Source organism: Typopeltis vanoorti, chromosome 23, assembly GCF_054136105.1.
Source record: "Typopeltis vanoorti isolate ZY-2024b chromosome 23, IOZ_Tvanoo_1.0, whole genome shotgun sequence".
Lineage (NCBI taxonomy): Eukaryota > Metazoa > Arthropoda > Arachnida > Uropygi > Thelyphonidae > Typopeltis > Typopeltis vanoorti.
Window position 1 is genome coordinate 13,006,036 of NC_143571.1, and position 20,777 is coordinate 13,026,812.

The 20,777-nt window shown below is 34.8% G+C and overlaps 1 protein-coding gene across 2 annotated transcripts in view; it reads left to right on the forward strand.

Annotated features, from left to right (window-relative positions):
• LOC150093630 (alkylglycerol monooxygenase-like) overlaps positions 1 to 20,777 on the forward strand; it is a 58,887-nt gene that overhangs the window by 1,808 nt on the left and 36,302 nt on the right. For both annotated transcript variants that reach the window (XM_090412950.1, XM_090412951.1), the window contains exons 2-5: positions 4,845 to 4,957; positions 8,054 to 8,181; positions 17,403 to 17,554; positions 19,366 to 19,469. In XM_090412950.1, the coding sequence (XP_090269076.1) occupies positions 4,847 to 4,957; positions 8,054 to 8,181; positions 17,403 to 17,554; positions 19,366 to 19,469 (495 nt within the window). In that variant the 5' untranslated portion in view covers positions 4,845 to 4,846. The remainder of the gene's footprint in view (positions 1 to 4,844; positions 4,958 to 8,053; positions 8,182 to 17,402; positions 17,555 to 19,365; positions 19,470 to 20,777) is intronic.

Below are 20,777 nucleotides of genomic sequence, written 5' to 3' on the forward strand. Positions count from 1 at the left end.
TATACCGACTGAGCTACGGAGGCTCAGCTGAATCACAGAGAACGATATTATAATTAAAAAAAATAACGGACTAACTCACGTAAAAATATTATTTATTAGTAGAATTTTCGCTCGAGTATCACAGACATCTTCAGTATATGTATATAGATAATTAAACAATAACTGACAATTCCGAAAGGCGCCACCTAAGTAGCTACTGTAAGATCCTAACTTTTTTAAAAAAAACTATATATAAGACTATTATATATAGTTCAATATAAGGTATTGAATATAAGACTGGTGTTCTTCTAGACGAATAGAGGCAGATCTTCCTGTTTGTCTGAAATAAGATAATCCACAAGAGCAAGGAATCTGATAGACACCTGGATAACTGAGATGTGGAAGTTTGTCCTTTGGAAAAGTGAGAAAGGTGGAGATTTTTCTGAATGGTCGAAAGGCAACCAAAATATTCAGTGGTTTTAAAACTTTTGCTATGCGTTCACTAATGCCTTGCACATAAGGGATAGGAACACGCGTTATTTCTTCTGTATTTGAAGAGGAAGACATATCAAAACTACTCATAGCTCTTTTGATGAAGGAATTCTTATATCCATTAGATAAAAAGGAGAAAATAATATATTGCAATTCTTTCTGTAATAGATCGTCTGAAGAACAAAAGGAGTTGGCCCGATGAACTAAAGTTTTAATAGTTCCTGCATTTTGACTGGGATGGTGATGAGATTCAGCATGGTTATAATGGCCTGTATGAGTCTTCTTCCTATAGACTGAAAAATGTAGGTTACCATCTGGTTGGCGAATTAAAAGATCTAAAAAGGCTAACTGCTTATGTAATTCTACTTCTAGGGTGAACTGGATCCTTGGATGAAGTGCATTTAATTTAGATAAAAACTGCTGTAGTTCATCAGAAGAGCCATTCCAGATAACAAAAATGTCATCTATATATCTGAACCAATGAGAAGGCCTAGGAGAAATGTTGTCATAACATAGACAGAGGTATTCGATCCTTATCCCAAAAAACAGCCAACAGGACGCGTTTTGAATGTGAAAAAATTCTTTTTAATGCCAAGCCTCCTCGTCTTAATCTATCTTATTCTGAATTTAAAGCACTGAAATCACTGAATAATAATAATAATTTAATTATTACGAAAGCTGATGAAGAGAAGGCTGTAGTTATTCAAGATAGAAAGGAATATGAGAGAAAAATGTTTCTATTACTCCACGACTATTCAACTTATAGGCCCCTTACATCGGATCCTACCGGGAGTCAATTGAACAGACTTAATTCTTTTATAGATAATGTATCTACATGGGATGAAGATCAAAAGAAAAAACTTAAGATCTTCTTCGGTCGTCCACCTAGATTGTATGGTTGTCCTAAATTTCATAAACCAGGTATTCCTCCGTTGAGGCCAGTTGTAGATTGTATAGGTTGTCCAACTTATAAAATTTCTAAATTTTTATCAAATTTACTCACTTCTTCAACTAGAAGAACTGATACTTATATAAAAAATACCGTGGATTTCAAAAATAAAATTTCATATCTTCATTTGGACGTTTAGGATATTATGATCAGTTTAGATGTTGTTTCATTGATTACCAATGTTCCTTTATCTGAGAGCATTGAATTACTGCAACAAGAATTTCCTTCAGACATTGTAAAAATATTTGATTTTGTAATACATTCTGGTTATTTTTCCTTTAAAAACAAGTTATATCAACAAATCGAAGGAACAGCAATGGGCAATCCTTTCTCCTGCTATCACCAACTTCATAATGGAGCACTTTGAACAACGTATTTTTGACAACATTTCTCCTAGATCTTTCCGTTGCGACTCCCGCTCATGAAACGTTGTAAATAGTGCGCGGACTAAAGATTTTTTTAGCATTTTTTAAAATTTTATTCTTTACTTAATCCGTAACCAGTGCTGTAGAGACCAAAGCTGGATCACTATGATCCAGAGACCAAACAACAGTCAGTGGAGTGGAGATACAAAAGTTCTCCACAGCTAAAGAAGCTCCGAACAAAAAGTCAGCAGGGAAGGTTCTTGCCATTGACTTTTGGACCATGGATAGTGTGATCATTACCAAGTACCTCAAAAAAAAAAAAGGTGAAACTGCTACTTCAGTAGTTTATTCAACAGGGATTGAAGGAATTCCTGTTGGAAGGAACTGAAGAGGTACTGAAGGGAAAAAGCTGCGGGAAACAGTAGAGGAGTGTTGCTTTTGCAGGACAACACACCTGCTCACACCGCTCATGAATCTCAACAGACAATACACAACTTGGGCTGTCAATGTCTGCCTCACCTACCCTATTTGCCATACCTGGTCCCATCTATTTCCTATTCCCAAAATTAAAGAAACAATTGAAAAGAACAAAATTTACCACAGATGAAGTCATATTTGCAGCTGAGGGCTGTTTTGTGCAACAAGGGAAAAACTTTTTTTTTCTCAGAGGATTGCAAATGATGCAGCAGCATTGTAACAAGTGTATAACACTACGTGGACAATGTGTAGAAGAATGTGTATATTACATGGTTCTACCTCAATTCCTTCATGGTAGTTATCACAACATTTCAGCACACTCTCGTAATTTGCTCGAAACGGCCAGCACACGCTAAAGATGCACTTTCCACGCTAAATCGTTTTTTCCAGTTGTTCATTTTGGTTCAATTCTTTGTACAATCTTTAATTCTTGATTTAATTTCGGTCGTGAAATTTCATTTGATCGATTTCATTCTTAAATTCTTGAACTTGTTCACTTCTAACTTTAGTTCTTTAGCTTTGGAAATACCAATTGTCTCCATATGGAATTTCAATCATTTTTCGTTTCTCAGTCATTGTACAATTTAGTTTTAGCTTTTAATTTCGTTCTATTCGACTTTCAAAGTATTATATAAGTTTTTTGCTACTGTTCAGTATTGTTCTGAATTCTACTTTATTCTACTTTACACCGTTTATTCTACACATGCCGGCCACTGAATTACAAACTTTTATTTAATATCGTGTTGAACCTCCTTTACCACGAATTACAGCATATATGTGGTTTGGCATAGATTCCGAAAGGTGACGGATTGCACCTACGTCTACAACATGCCAGTCGTTTAACTGGCTTATATTTGACGGAAGAACTGCTCCCGAATCTGTTTCTAACATGTTCCATACATTTTTGAATGGGGGTTCAGACTGGGCTTTCTGGTGGCCAGGGAAGATGATGGGAGTCGCTGTCATGCTCACTGAACCAACATTGAACGATGGACAGTAGCATTGTCATCCATGAAACAACCGTCACCTGCTGGATAAAACGTCAACATTGCAGGATTGACTTGATCGGCAACACTGTGCAGATATTCCTTGGAGGACATCCGACCTTCCAACAATATTAAGGGACACGTTCTGTACCAACAGCACATGCCTCACACCATGACACTACTTCCAGAACCTAGAACCCAGTTTTACAAAGCAAGCTGGATTCTTTGCTTCATGGGGGGGGAACTCTCGCCAAACTTTCTGCCTATGTTGGTACAGAACTAGGTGTACCGCGACTTGTCGGACCACATGATTTTTTCAGTCTTCCACTGTCCAGTCACGGTGTTCCTGACACCACTGTAGACAAACTTTCCAGTTCTTCGCAGAAATCAGTGGTTTCTGTACAGCATGTGACTTCCAATACCGATCCTCTTCAATTCCCTGCGCACAGTTCGGTGAAATGTGGGTCGCGAAAGGTCATCATTAAATGCTTCGGTCAATTGCTGCACACACACACACACACACACACACACACACACACAGGAAGTTCCATTTGTCCGTGCAAGCCTTCTCAGACGACAGCGATCTCGTTCTTGACAGTCTGAGGACCACAGTTACGCCTCTTAGACAAGCAACGTGGGTTTTTTTTTCCCCCACTGATTAAACACCCGGCATATCTCAACTTTTGAGAAACCAGTCAGCTCTGCTGTTTTCAAAATCGTGGCTCCTGCCAGATGAACATCACAATAAGTCCTTTATCGAACTCCGAAAGCTCCTTCGTATTTTTCCATTGAGATCGACACTATTGATAATTGCTCACTATCAGTATTCTTAAATAGATGCCTAGAACACGTGGTAACGCACGTGACCAAGTATTTTGCATATTCGTTGCGTAAGTGACGTTTACATCATCTGCATAAATGTTTCTAATTCAATGGCCGGTCTGTGTATATGTGTCGATGATTTTTGTTATATTCATAAAGGAAATCCGTAACTATCTACGTCACACACACTAACTCTTCGTTCAACTACAAAACTAGAATAGAGCAAAACTAATCAACGAACATTAAAAAGAGTTTAGCTGTGCTTGTAATTGAAATTTTAAATCAATGAGATCGGTATTGGAAATAATTCGAGTATGATCAATTGAGGAATCTTTAAATTTTTGGGCTATCGTAACTTAAATCTACTTATTTTGAAAAAAAAATTTTTTTTTCTCCACAGGATGCAATATTCATTTTAATTATTGTGTTATTTGGCGTGTTCACAAAGTAATACACTTCGTCACATTACATACAAGAAAATGCACGCACAATAAAATAACGCTCTCTTACACGCAAGTTGGAAATTCGAAAAACCAGTTTGATGTCACAGAAAGAGTCAATATTTGCAAGTCTTAGTGTGATAAAGAGGCATGTGAAAACACTAAGGTGTCAGCCTACGCCCCCTATAATGACGCGACTTTAAATTTCACTATTGAGAAACGCAGTGAGAGCAGACTCCTGTGTAAAACTTCGAAAGCTAGTTGGTCTTATACTTTTTTTGTGTAAAAAGTAGTGTTAAATAGAAACTTAATCATAATCTGTTTTGCTTTCCAGAAATGGATTTCTTAAAAAGTGGCATTAAACGACTTGGAGTATTTCTTTACCTTGTGGATCCTTTTGATGCCCGATTTGAGAAAGTTGAAAATGTACCCAATTACGTCAAAGAGGTAATCATCGTTTGTAGAATTGTAAAAAGTAATTGTTTAGCGTAAAAAAGAACTATACATTTAGATATTGTGACAGTGTAGTGATGGATTAAAAAAATCCACGATTAGTGAGAGATGAAGTGGATTTCAATGTTCAGATCATTGATTATTAAAATCCATATCTGTAATTAACTTCTTCAGAAAGTCTATTCATTTTATTTTAAACTTTGGCATTCCTTTATTTATTTATTTTTTTGTTTTTTACCGAGTTTATGTATTCTTACCATTTTCTTTTTTTGTGGGTGCCTGTGTAGGTCTGCTGAAAATGAGGTTAGCTTCCATAGCGCTAGACTGCGAAAAAAAGACAGTTATAGATTCGATTCTAGTTGTTGATTAGTTGCACTTTTTCTATGCCTTTATTCGGCCGGTTCCCGAGTTTATCGATCATTGTCGACAGCAGGTAAGGTCTCTCCTCTCACAAACTCGGGTTTTCATCTCGGATCTCAAAAAATCCTGTAGAATTCACCCAATTGCTGAAAATAATACGAGAGTTATGGTACAGTGCCACGAAACAGAGGCAAATTGTCTGCAGTACTCTCTCTTTCTCTCCTTCCTGAAAAGGCTTGATTCACTGATAACTTGAGCACACTACTATCAGTGAAGTCTGAAGGATAGAGTTTGGTTGCCTACCTGTCTTTAGAAAACGTTAAGACTCAAAAGATCTTCGCTATTCCGTTTTGAATAAAATGCGTTAGAGAATTTATTTATTTATTTATTTTTATCTTCTATTTTGTTTATATTTAATAACATAAATATGTTAATAAAAAGTAGATCAACAAACGTATTTCTTTTTTAATGGATAATTACTGAAATTTATAAACAATTTCGGTTTTTTTTTTTTTTTTTTTTTTTTTTTTTTTTTTTTTTTTTTTTACGGTGCACCGTAGCCATAGATTATTCTTCCTCCTCCTTGTATTGTTAAGTAAATATTCATTATCCACTTGTTAGCTGAAACTGTTGAATGTTGTTTGCCCGAAAACAATTCAACTATAAGGATTGTTCAACTAGTTCTCCACTTACTCTTCTAATTGTTATTTCCATATTTAATTTACCATCTTTACTAAAAACGATGTCTAAATAATTAACCATGTAACTCTAGGCTTACGTATTTACACAATGCCTTTGCATCTCCGCCATTTTCGCAATCTCTTTGTGTTTCCATTGCTAATTTTCATACCAAATTTATAATAGCAAATAGATTTCGAAAAGCTAGAGTAGTAGTAAATTCCTGATATGTATCTTCAAGAGGTATACAGGTTAACATTTCAGTCTTCTAAGGCACTTCTGACTGAACCAATCTACCCAGGTCTTGGTCTTTCTCTCGCATTCATTTAAGTGACCAAATCGCTATACATTCTTGGCAGACAATCAGATTCCTTCCTAATATATTCATTTTTAATATGAATATATACTAATCACATCTGTAGTATCTACCTTTGATCAAGTGCTTTATTTCCAACCCGACTCTCAGATCCCTAACTTAAAGCTAGTTTGAACAGTGTCATGTTGTATAGTTTAGGCTAACTTTTCTCTTATTCCATGTGCAAGTATTTAGCTTTTCAACATACGAGTTTTGCTTATTCTATTGTTTATTTTCATATTGACTTGGCCATCTTCATAAAAATTTTCATAATTAGCTCAAATAGTTTACTTGTTCTGTAGGTTTTCCTTTGAGCTTGCAGCTGAAGTTATCTATATTCCACCATTTTCATAGTTTGGATCTTTTTATTGCTACTTTTCACGCCAAATTTGTTACCGCTGTTATTCAATTTATTACAGAATCCTGGAGATTCGCACTGGATGTGATTAGGAGTACAGCATTTGGATAAAGCAAGAGCTTTGTATCTTCGATTCTGATATAAGGTTTAATGCAACTTCTTTGATTATGCATTCCATATAGTGAGTAATAGTGAAGATCTACTCCCATTCCCATACATTGCTGCAGTCTCTGAATCAATTTCAATATTCCGTCCCCTCCCAAAAAAACTTGGTGCCTACTTTCTTTCAAAATGTGACTCTGATCCTTATTAAATGTAAACCATAAATTAAAAATATATATATAATGTGATAATCTTATATCTTTCTACTGTACTATATCACTCTAGATATCATGTGGCTTATATATCTTTTTGAAACCCATTATTGTTATTTATTTATTTAAAAAAAAAAAATAAAAAACGAGCATAAACTCAAGCACTTATACAAGTTCGTCCAGAGAATTGTTTTACAAACATCCCTGTCCAAAGTAGGATTCGAATCCACGCCATGTTGGTTATGCTACCCACTCGCCCAACCAGGCTGGCATTATTCGTTTATTGAACCATCTGTTACACCGAAGATGATCTGTAAATTTCGGATAGAAATATTTGGTTATATACTTTAGTAGTCAACTTTCTTGTGTCTACTTGTTCATCTATTTCTTCTTCTTTTTTCTTTTTCTATGTTACAAGTGGCTGTAAAACTCATTTTTCCTTAATATTTCTAGAACATTTCTGTAAGTCGTCTGGGATTTGTTTCCAATTCTGTTATTTAGGCCTTCAAAAAAAAAGAACCCAGAACAGGAAGATATTTAGTATTTCAGTAAAATATTTACGTAATCAGATCGACGTTAAGAGTTGTTTTTATTTATTTATTTATTTTTGTAAATCAACATAGCAACATTTCATTTTTCTTATCATTGCTAGCCTGTTCAGTGGGAAAAATATTTTAGATAATTCTATGACAATTTTGGAAGAAGAAAACATAATTTACAGATTAATCTGGAATGAAGTTGTTGATCGGGATGCGTTAATAATGAAAACATAATTGTGTTAGTCGGTCTTATAATCCTGTGATTTCCAGGTAGACATATCAACAAATACTGATCATAAATGAAGAATTCTATAAAGATATGTTCCAGTAAATTATTAGAATATGAAAATAAATCATATTATGTTGCAGATGGGAAAATGCCTCATCTTTTGGCAATAATGAATTCTATTAAAATTTTTGAAACTGAGTTTCACAAATGAAGAATAATGACTCTCATGTTAACGTTGACTGTAATATTATTTTCAGATAACTCCCCTTTTAGCGTGCTTGATTATTCTAGAACAAGCAGTTTTATGGTCGAAGGGGAAAAAGCCCTTTAGAGTGAACGATACTCTTACCAATATATCTCAAGGAATGCTTATGGAACTCACCAGGTAAGTAATTCTGAGAGAAAGAGAGAGAGAGAGAAAGTTTAATTTATTAAGTCATAATATAATCGTGCAGGACATTGAACCTTATGATAACCGTCCTTATAAGGACTGGCTCAAAGCGGCGAAGCAAAAATGCTTTTCATATTCACCGTTATCTGTAGAGGACAGCGTAGGGATAAGGTGTTATTGAGCTATTGAAGCTCTGATCACGGCAGGAGGGTAACAGCAATGGCCGAGCCTCAGTTATAACTTCATTGACTACAGCATTGCCATCCATTACCCTCCAAGGGTACTGGATTGAATGAATCAATCATTCGATTTCCATGATAACCGTGTTAACTGTTAACTGATGTGGCTTTGATGGATATCTTCCCCGCGGACTCTGATCCCTTCATCGCTATGAATGATTCTCGGTTTAAAGGAAGAAAGTTTTGAGCACTTGGCTCGCCCTATTTAGGGCTGTGTTGAAAGATTTCAATCAGTGATCAGGGCCGCCTTTGGGCGTTTATGTTTCCATCTGTCTTTTTCATCGTAATCTGATGACTCACGAATGAGTAAGTTGGGATGTAGTGATGCTTGAGTAAAGTACTTGGTTGCTATCTTGAGGAGAAATGTAGGTATGTCTGGCAGGTTTCCGCCTTGATGGAGGACGGTATTCCTCCATGATAACCATGCACTTTCTTTGCAATCATATTCGGATGTTATATATAAAAAAATTGTGGTGTAAGTTGAATATCATCATATGAACATCTCATATTTATGATCTTCCAATAAGCTTGTATAAATTAAATGGTCGAGTATTTTTTATGGAAATGAGGGGACTGAGAACGATAGTGAATGAGTAAGGTAAGCGTGTTTAAGTTACACATGTAGGTGGATTGGGAAGTGCAGAAGTTGAAATTCAGAAATCACAAATGGTGCACCGAATGAGAATAATGAAAAATGGGAACAAAGATAAACATGAATGGGATAAATAAGTTGTAGGTAGGGAAAAAAGAGGACAAAAGAGTCCTCCTTTGAGTATTTCCAAGGTACTGTGTAGGAAATATTGTGCAGAAATAAAATAAATATTCCATTGCTGAATGCTTTGGGATCAGACTGAATGAGAATAAATAAAAGTGATATAAGAACGATGGTTTGTATTTAAATAGATTTGGCATTTACAGAATCTGCTAACAAAAAAAAAAGTGAATGGACAGAAGCAGAGAAATGGGAGCTTCTAGGGAGTTAGCACTTAACGTTTATTGTAAATAACACAAAAATTAGAGATTGTGATATGGAAATTTTCCACAAAGACTTTGGGTCTTGAATTTGATACATTCATTGCACGTCGCAAGGGTAATTTTGGGTTGGGTTATAGGGGATATGGCAATTCATATAAACTCGTATCGGAGACATCAAGAATAAGAATGGAGAGTTTCTATCATTAGTTGGCTCTGCTTGACCAAAAATTAATGGAATTAGCGAAACTTGGTTGGGAAATTTGAATACATGAAACAGACAAAAGAACACGGGAGGGAGCACACTTCAAACTGTAAGGTGTGAGATGCCAACAGGGCAAAGTACACGATAGCTTGCTACCGTAGGCTAGAATACAAAGGAAAGCAAAGCCCACGAATTGTCAGATTAGCTCAAGAAATGCTGAAGGATAGGATCCTTAGTAATTTAGCCGTTTTCTTTATAAAGTTCAGTTGGATAAAGAAAATGACTTGTTACTGCTGATGTTTGCAAAGGCAGTCAACAGAATACGACATAAAACTCTATTGTGTATACTGGAGCAATTGAAGAGGGACTTGAAGCTGGTGGCATAATAAGGGAGTTGCTGACAAACAGTTATCAAAGAATAGTATATGGCGAAGTAAAATCAAAGAGAAGATAGGTGCCACAGGGCTCTGTACTTGGACAGTTCCTAATTAATGTGAACGTTAATGATATTGGGAATCGTTTGAGGGAAGAGGTTTTTGTAGATTGTGCAAAACAGGAAAAGGAAGCAACATTGAACAGCCAAGTTTAATGTGTCAAGGTGTTATACACGTTGGCATTAAAAGATCACACACTGTGTATTGAACAGATAAAAGTTGACCAGACTGCAGGAAATTGGCAAAGATAGGAATGGGGGGATGACTGTGGACAGGAATTTGAAGTTAAGGGCTAATTGAAAAAGTGGACAAAATAATTAAAAGTGTTCACTTTAATGCCAAAGAGCACGCTGACATAAGGAGAGATACGGATCTAGATATATGAATGGCCACATCTAAAGTGGGCATAGATTTTGTCTCCTGGATTCTTGGGACTTCGAAGTGTTGTTGAGAGGCTAGCTGACTAAGATGACTGGCCTATAGAGTAACTTCTAAGAAGGATAAGCTCAAGGTGCGTCACAAAGTTTAATTGATAACTTGGAAAGAGAGGATATGGTAGGAACACATAAATGACTAAAGGATTAGAGGCTGAATAAATATTCAAAGGACAGGACAAGAGGGAGTACCCCTGGAAGTTGTACAAGAGTGTAATGGGCTAGAAATTTTACTTGGAAAGTGGTGACGAGTGGGATGAATTGCCAGAGAACGGGTTTAAAGAGAGATACGTTAGGAATGTGAAAAATGATCAGGGTTTGTAACGATAAAGCTCCATTGGCAACGGCGATATGAGCACTTTTTGAATGAGAGGCTTTAAGATGAGTTTCAGCTGGATGTTCACGTGTGATAACAATAATAATAATAATAATAATAATAATAATAATAATAATAATAATAATAATAATAACAACAACAACAACAACAAAGTGGCCAATTCTTTCTAGTACCGATGCAACTAATTGTTGAATAGTCAACTTTAATCTATCTTAATAATAAGAAATTCAATCTATTAGGCAAATTCGCCTTAACTCACTGTGTGTTACAGTTAGTGGAAATGGAGAGAAACGAAAACTGTAAACTACAAATGGAAAGAAATAATTAACCATCAGATATCCACACTTGGTTGGAAAGACTTTCAGTTTACAAATCCCTTCAATTGACAGACATAATATACGCTAGCCTCATAACGAACAATAAGCCATACACATCACTGATGCCCTATTGTAATATTTAATTTGTTTTCAAGAAGGCCGACTTTTGCTGTTATGAATTAATGAAGATTAATTCATTAAGTAAAGATTAATGGGTTTTTTTTTTCTTTTGGTTATTTAAATTATTGTTTTGTCGACCTTTATTTAGCATTGCTGTAGTCAAAATTTATTGTGTAGAACGTAACCCCTGTTTTTAACATTTCTATGGGAAATAAATTCCGGCTTTACGAGAGGGCGCTAAGAACGAATTAACTCATCAAGTTGGGAATTGTCTGTATTTATTTGCTACCAAGAGCGATATGTCCACCACAGCCCTGTCAGTTGCCCAACATTTTAAAATATCCATAAGTTTCTTATCCTCTATAAGATCTGTCTGCCTTCTCAACTTCTATCATCTCCAGTCCACATTCTTTTATGTGAACACTCGCGAAGTAAATATTAAATTCCGTTAATGTCCATCCTATTAAATTCCAAATTTAAATGCCCTCAAAGTTATTTTTCTTAAAATTCCAGCCTTTCTTATTTCTTATGACAGCTCCCCGCCCCCTTCATTTTGATAGTCATGCCAGGGGTAAATGATCATTATCACGCAATGACTTTAAATAACAAATATGGCCAATTCTTTGTTTCTCAGATGTTATATATTGAGTTTAATACACAAGCTACTGTCCCTTAGTTATTCACACGCATGTCGCTTTCGAAAACTATCACGAATTAACTCTAAAAGAAAATCAAAAGGGTTAAAAAATTGTTTTTCATAAGTTATCCAAATTTTCGCACAATCCTACTTGAGTTAGATTATTTTATACGGTAACAGATTTTTTCTCGGAAATTCGAGTTTTTTATCCTGCATACAGACAAATAGGCCATGAGAATACACGCAATTTAAAGACAAAAACATGCAATTTTCAGCTAATTATAGTATTTCCAAATATTACTGGTGGTGGTGGTAGGCAGCAGATGGCGCTGTGTGTAGATGGTGGTAGTCAAGTAACAACAACAATAATAATAATAATACAGCAAAATCTTTAAAATCGCAGTTGCAATAATAATAACAATAAAATATTAAAAACAAAAAAGCAGTTGAACCAATGCAGGATGCCATTTCATTTGTGGACAGGTTTTTAGATTGTAAACAAGGTCAGAATTTCTAGAAAATATCAATGGAGTATGTCTCTTCACACCTCGGAACAAAGCCAAGTGTTGTAAACTTGAAATGTCAGTGAAAGACGACAGAGGGTCATGGTTGTTATTCAATGTTTCATAAAGAACTTCTCAGACCACAATCAGAGACGATTTCTTAATCCTAATCATAAAGTTAAAAATATATATAGGAGGTGGGGGGTCTAGAGGTTCTTCAATGTGTACACTTTCCTCATTTCGAAATTACAGTCTTCCCCGAATAAATAAACAAATGGTTTATTTATTTATTTCAAGCTGCTTAATTCTTAACTGCGCAGTTAAACTTTCACCTTGTTTACATACTTCTAACATATTCTGTATAAGTTAAGGGATATTACATCCCACATCCCTTAACTTAAACAAGTTATATGTCGCCGAATTGAAGCCTTTGGCTCTTCACATATCTAATAATATTCTGTATATTTATTAACGAATTTGAAATTGAGAATGGTGTATTTGTTTTTAAATTTGACAATATTAAAAATTTGATATTCTGCCTTACCTTTCATTTCCTGCAAATTATGAAACAAAATGTGTCTTCTTGTACATTTCTTCACTTTCATTACAATAAATTTAAGATCAAACGCTTAAAAATAAGCATTAAGTAAGATATATAAACTGTTAAAAACTTAGCAGCTACGTATTTCTCTATCGTAACTCTAGTAAGCAATAATCACAGGAAACTTTTGAAAAAGCTCCCTCTCTCGGGACTCGATGGTATTCCCCCTTTTTTTTTTTTTTAATTTCTCGTTATTTCATGAATAAATCGGAATAAATTAGAAACGGATGAATATGTGCTGCTAATAATCTGTTTAAAAAAATTTGAAGTAAAAGTGTTCACATAACATGATGTTACATGCTTGCTTTAAAAACACGTGAATTTGAAAAAAAATTATGGCATGAAATACTGCACTTATGTATCAAAGATACATCTCTTACTAAGATACGTATGTATCTTAGTAAGTAATGTCTTAATTATTTGAAGTTTATTACTACGCGTTAAATACTGTTTTAATAAGATGAGCTTCAAAAATTTTTTTTTTTTGAAGCAATTCAAGTCATTTAGAGGTAAGCAACTTGAACTAGTTATTCAATACGTTACGAACAGTGAAATAAATGCGATGAGAATTGTTTCCAAATGCGAGAGACTGACAGGGAATGCAGAAAGTCTTCACATGATTATTGGAATGATCTCACAAACTCAGAAGACCTAAGATGTGTCATACTTGCTTATTTAAACAGGGATCAAGATTAATGGTATAATAATCTAATCTGGATATATCAATAGGACGGTTAATCCTATCTATATAACGTGTTATGGCTAGCAATTGAGTGCGTGTGTTCTTCTGGCCAGTTTGTCTTTTTGCAGAATAAAAACCCTTCCACCTCCGGATGAGACCGGAAAACTCACCTCCAGTTGAAAAGCACTAATAAAGGTTCTTCGCGTCCTGGACGGGATATATATACCGTATTTGCTGGCGTATAAGACGCACCGGCCTATAAGCACCCCCTTTTTTGTACACATTTTTTAGGGAAAAAAACTTTATCCAAGTTCTTATCATTTTCTCAGTTGGGGGTGGCTCGAAATGCCTCTCTGCAGCCCTTTTTCCATGTTCTTTAGCATACGCCAGTGGCGCACCCAGGGAGGAAGCCAAGAGCCCCCCCCCCCCCCCCCCAAAAAAAAGAAAAAGAAAAAATCACTAGAAAAATTTCCACATATGTTTTCCTAATGAAAATTCATTTTTTTTATTTATGTTGCGTCGTGTCTTCTATTTCTATACTACTTATGAATTAGCAATCATTGCAGATACTCAGTCATAGGTCGTATGCGATGCGTAGTGTGTATTCTCAAATCGTGTGCTCAACTCTCCCCCCCCCCCCAGATTAAATCCTGAGTGCGCTACAAGCATAGGCAATCACACATAGCTTGCAATATGCAATATTGTAGCAATGCTGACGTTTTTCAGTCATAATTTGCCAAGAAATTTAGAGAAAATTTAACGGCAGAAATTTATCACCGTTCACAACTGCGACAACAACTGCGAATTTTAAACGAACAGGAACACAGCTGTGATCGTCGATGACAGCGTAACTCGGAACAGAGAAAATTTTTAGAAATGAAAGTAATAAAAAACTGAGTATCGGCGTATAAGACGCACCCTGTTTTTCAGACCTATTTTTAAAGAAAAAAAGTGCGTCTTATATGCCGGCAAATACGGTATATACAGGTAACCCTCGTATAACGCGGATGTTAGGTTACGCAGAAATGCCGCGTTATATAAATCGCGTTATGCGAGTCTCAGATCACATAGAAAAAGTAGGGTTACCTTCTGAAATCGTTTTTGTTTTAAATTATATAAACAACAATGACACCCAACAAAAAAAAAAATTATTTAATTCACGTAATTCATGTAAGTTAAGAAAACATATAAACAATGAAACAAATAAATAGTATAAAAATTACAAATTGTACTTAAACTTCATTGCACGTAATGCATAAATGTTTTAGGCAAAATAAAATAGTGCATATTTGAATCTTTCATAGAACGAGGATTTGAGGATTGGTTAATAAACACTGGTTTTATCATGTAATCACCTGATGCATTACTACAAAACAGTAGAGTAACTCTATCTTTGGAAACTTTGAATCCAGGAGCTGATCTTTCATTTTTCGAAATATAGGTGCGTTTTTGCACTTTTTACCAATATAACCCGGATTCATCCGCATTGAACACCTGGTCTGCACTACAAATGTTTATAAACTTTGAGAGTTTTTTGTTTAATAAGATTTCCATCCATGGGAATTTTCTTTTGAGGTGCAAAATATCATTATCGAAATTATTAGAAATTTCTCCATTTTTCTATTAGAATATCGCGAACACGAGCAACGCGCTTTGCACTTATCGTTGACCCAGCAATAACACTTTCTCGGATTTTATGTTCATTTTGTTTGATTGTTCGAATTGTTGAGTCATTTAAATTCAAAGTTCCTGCAAAAACTCCTGGTTTTTCCCCATTTTTCAACCGATCCAAGATTTTGAATTTTTTTCTTAGAGAGAAATTAATTTTGTTTTCAATGTTGGTTTTTCCCTTTCGTTGCAGTTTGTGGCCATTACTATAAAAATAATGTTTTACACAAAAATGCAAGCATTACATATTGTATGTAACTCACCAGAAAATAAAGTGCTCAGCTTGAGATGAACACACTTATGATTTTTAATGCATTTCCTGGCAAAAACGAGGACAATTTTCAACAATAAACGTTTTATACGGTAAACAATTGAGGTACATGCGTGCTAAAGGGTATTTCCCCTAATATAAATTCGCTACTTATAATTATTATTATTATTATAGTAGTATTATCTGAGACCTCCAGGGAGTCAAGGACTCATCGAGGGAGGCTGTAAATTACCCAACCCAGCTATCATACCTTCCCTTAAATTCATTTACACTAGATGCACTCACTACCCCTAAGGGCAAATTATTCCACTCACTCACTGCTCTCTGAGAGAAAAACCTAGCTCTTACCTCTTAACGAAAAATTTCATCATTTGAAATGTTATAACACCCATTCAAAAGTTTGTAGACCTCTGTCATTTCACCCTTCTTTCTCCTGTTAACCAGAGTCTGTAATCCACATACTCGCAATCTGTCCTCATAATCTAAATTCCATAATCCGGATATAATCTTTGTAACTCTTATTTGCACCCTTTCCACAGCTTCTTTATCCCCTTGAAACCCGGGAGACCAAATCTGCGCACTCTAATCCAAGTGTGGTCTTATCAAAGCCTTATAAAGAGGCAAAATTACTTCCTTGTGCTTACATGTCAAGTTTCGCTTCAGCATAGAAATTATCCTCTGAGTTGCATTTGCAACTTTTTCTATGTGACCTTTGAACTTTAAATTCTTATCCACCAATACACCAAGATCCCTTGCCTTTTCAGTTTCTTGTAACATAACCCTGCTAATATAATATGCCGCTGGATCTCTAATCACGCCAAAGTGCATAACTTTACACTAACTAACATTAAACTGAGAGCCATTTTCGTTTTCCCAGATTTCCAGTCTATTCAAATCATTTTGTAATTGCTGAATATCCCTGATTGTCCTGTCTATCTTCGCATCACCAGCAAACAATTACAAATCTGATGATAGACCCTGCTTGAAGTCATTAATGTATAGATTGAACAATAATGGCCCAAGGACTGAACCCTGAGGTACACCACTGGTTACCTTAAATCTGGTAGATTCACACCCACTGTATACCACTTTTTGATATCTCTCTGTCGCCCATCCCCTGATACAAGTCAATAGATTATATTCCAATCCCATATTCTCCAGTTTACGCAACAGCCGATCGTGTGGTATCCTATCAAATGCCTTAGAAAAATCCAACATTATCATAGTGTATCCATTTCCTTTATTCAACGCGGCCGTAACATTGTTATAAAATATGAGCAAATTGCTAAAACATCACCTTCCTTTAGTAAACCCATGCTGTTCCCTGAGTATATACATACTCAGGGAACAGCATAGATAGACAATTATAGAATGATTGTCTACCCATTTCTGTATGCGAGTTCTTACTAACTTCTCTAAAATAACTTCTCTGTATCCCGCACGTAATGCGGGATACAGGCAGACACAAATTTAACGAAGATAAAATTTTGATTTTTAAGTCGTACGGTGAAAAACATATGAAAAGATAAAGGGTTACTACAATTTGTAGACCGCGTTATATCGACACCGCGTTGTATAAGTGCCGCGTTATACGAGGGTTACCTGTATATATATATACAGTATATATATATTTAAAAAAATTTAAATTTAAATGTATACTTTTAAAACGTTTTTTTTTTTAAAAAAAAAGTAGAGTAGGGCTCATCAGATAGATATATGAAAAGTCCCTTTTTTTTGTAATAATGTTAAGAGAACACACAAGTTCAAAATGTAGCGTATTTCTTCTTTCTTTTAGAATACCCATTCGCGGATTGGAAGTGGCTTTGTATTCCTGGCTGTATAACCATTACAGAATCGTAACGCTTCCTTGGAATTCGTTGTGGACTTGGATGAGCTGCATGCTGATCACTGATTTTTGCTTTTATTGGATGCACAGGTTGACTCACCGTGAGTGCTTGATTAATTTTCTCTCCCCTCCCCCATCTCTCTTTCCATATATTATGTGAATTCTGAAAGAAGTTCAAATTATGCCTTATTGACTTGTTTATAAAATTTGATAAAAAATAGCAAAAAAATCTCTAGCCCGCCTATGGTACAAAATGTACTAGCGCTTTACAAATAACCTTTTGTGGGTGGAAGTAACATAAAAAAAAAATGCATTTATACAAATGTTTATTCTTCCTTCATATAATCACATGAAAAGCGATGAATTCTAAATAGTGCCAATCGTTATAGATTTCGTTATCATTATAATCGCCTGTGGCGGCTCGTGGCTTGAAATCGTGGGGGTGCTGCACCTTTCGAAATATACATACACACTGCAAGTACAGTGTATACGTGTTTGGATAAAATATCAAAATTATGGTAAAAATTAAAAAAAGAAATTAAACATGAAAAAATATTGTTTATTATCGATAAAATTATACAGTTTGGTGTAATTCAAAATTACTTAACAACAAAATTACTTAACAATGGATTTACAGTTTTGAGCCATTACAATTAAATCCTTTAATTGTAATGTCAAATATTTAAAGAGACGAAGTAAACAGGATAAGCACTACGAACACTCTGTTACTGGCGCAAACTGCATATAAACAACAGTGGAACTGCGCGACGGACAGTGCCGCATTACGCTAATAGCTCGCATCTCACTATGACGAGCATATTGTAGCAAATACTAGCAATGTGACACTGTGGTAAACACAGTGCCGCTAGTGTCCTTCGCCCTCCTAAGTGCTGTAAGATGGATTTTTATTATTTTTATACAAAATAAGGGAATTGTATAGGATCGTTGATGATAAAATTAAATATTACAAGCAAATATAAATAAATTAATAAATATATTTATATATCGAGAAAAATTGGGGATGCTGCAGTTCCGCAATGCCTATGCACGAGCCGCCCCTGATAATCGCATCAATATCATATCAGCTATCATTATCAAATTCATTTAAAATACATTAAAATGCTTTAAAATCAAAATACATTTCTTTAAAAAAAAGTGATACACACTCTTTATCAAAGTTAAACTGGAAGCAATGACGTTCCTAATTTGCATTTGATTTAAAGAATGTGGATATCACTGAACTTCAATTTGTGCATAAAATCCTTAATAAAAAACGAGAAACTGATAACTTAACGCAACTAAATGATTCGTATTTCAGTAGACTGGAATTTCGTTGCATGCACAAGAAAAAACTAATGAAACTAAAGAAAAACATTCAAATTTAGTGTCCGATTAGGAAACAAAGGCAAATGTATGCAAAGTATAAAATTTATATTTGCGTTATATTGAAACAAATGCCACAGAAAAGACAAAACAAGATTTTTATACACCCCAGGGATTGTTTAAAATGAGCTGAATCAATGACGCATTATGTCCGTCAACTGCGTAAGTTCACTGACTGGTTTGTTTGCTTTATAGGAGAAAAACGCCTTCACTGTCACCCCCACCTGATCGTGGACAATTCAATTACAGTTAAAATGATATATTATTGCTCACTTGGTGAACAGGGTGACAATTATAAATTTTCCGTTGGCATATTTACTAAAAATCAGTACGAATTTTTTCTGAAAGTTATACATTCCATAATTCAAATTTTGGAACCTTTTCATCTTGCTAATGAAGAAATATGAGCTTTAAAAATTCTACTGAATCGCTATAAATTCACATTGACTAATTTCCTACCAATTGCTGTTTTCCTTGCATGTTTAGAAGTATATTTATTTTCCATCAATTATTATTTGTTTAATTGCAGAAGTGAATATCTTGTGGGCAATTCATGAAGTTCATCATAGTTCCGAAGATATGAATTTAACTATTTCGACAAGAAATCAAATTCTTCTAATTAGCGCACACTGGGTAAGTTATAGCATATTAGTGTTATTTATTTCATTGATATATATCACCCTAAAAGCCTGAAAAATATTAAGTTTTTTTGTTTTTTTTTTTTTGGCGGGGGGGTTCATCAAGGCTAACAGTACTACTGAAATCTAGTAAACTTGTACAAAAAAAAGTATTTTAAAATCAGCTAAGCTTATTTTAAAATACTTTAAGTTAAATTGTTAACTTATCTTAAGTTAAATTGTTGACAGATGATCCTAAAGATATGTTTCACTGAGAGCTCTGTTAAGAGGATAAAAATCTATTCTATGTCCACCCAGAATAAGCAAAATGAATTTCCCCTCGGCCATCCATAAATATGATATAACATATTTATGGATGGCTGACCTGGTTGGCCGAATATTTAGCGTATTTTCTCTCCATCCAAAATCGCAGAAAATCAGCACTAAAAATTGATCAGTTTATACAAACGGCTTAACACATTTTGCCAAATATCACTGTTTGCTAAAATCCCTACTTCTAAAGCAGCTTTCTAATGTCCGTACAGCCACGAATGGATAAACAAATACTATTTAGATGTCTACATATTGTTGCGAAACTTGTCCCATAAACATGTGTTACAGATTGGCATTTTCTTCTAGTTATTGTTAAGTAAAAGATGCAGAAACCGGTTTTTGCTTTAGTGAAACCAAGCTCTCTCTCTATCTCGTCCAGTCGCTTCATGGAAAATATGGAGTGACAGAACTACTTGGAGTATCCCTACGTCTACACCCCCCCCTCCCCAAATGTATATTGGTCAAGGACAAAGAATTTCTTAAGAGTTGCGCCTAGTTTGTTTCCTAAGTAGAAAAAGAAAGAGGAAAGGATACATGTTTCTTGACTTTTGCGTTTTGAAAGGAAAAAAAAAATCAGTCCTGTTAATGCAAAAAGATGCAACTTGAACATACAGTGAAACGATAAATATAAAAGGACATAAAGGACATACAATGAAGTAATTCCGCATTTATTTTTTATTTATTAAACACACAGGTGTGAATTAAACTTCGGTTATTCAGTAAAACTTGTGGGTTTAATAAATGGTTACTACTAATGTTTTTTTTTTTTTTTTTGAATTATAGCAATAAAAACGGTGTTTTTATTGTTATAATTCTGTGAGTCCACAATGTTAGTGTGGATGAAATAGCTTGCAATAATGCGTTTCTGATAGATCAATGGGTCCCATCGATGATTGATCTTCCAGTGAGTATGAAAACAAAGAAACGCATCGTCTGGAATATTAGCACTGATGAAGTTCAATTCGTACAGGATGGGGTAGTTATGTTTACT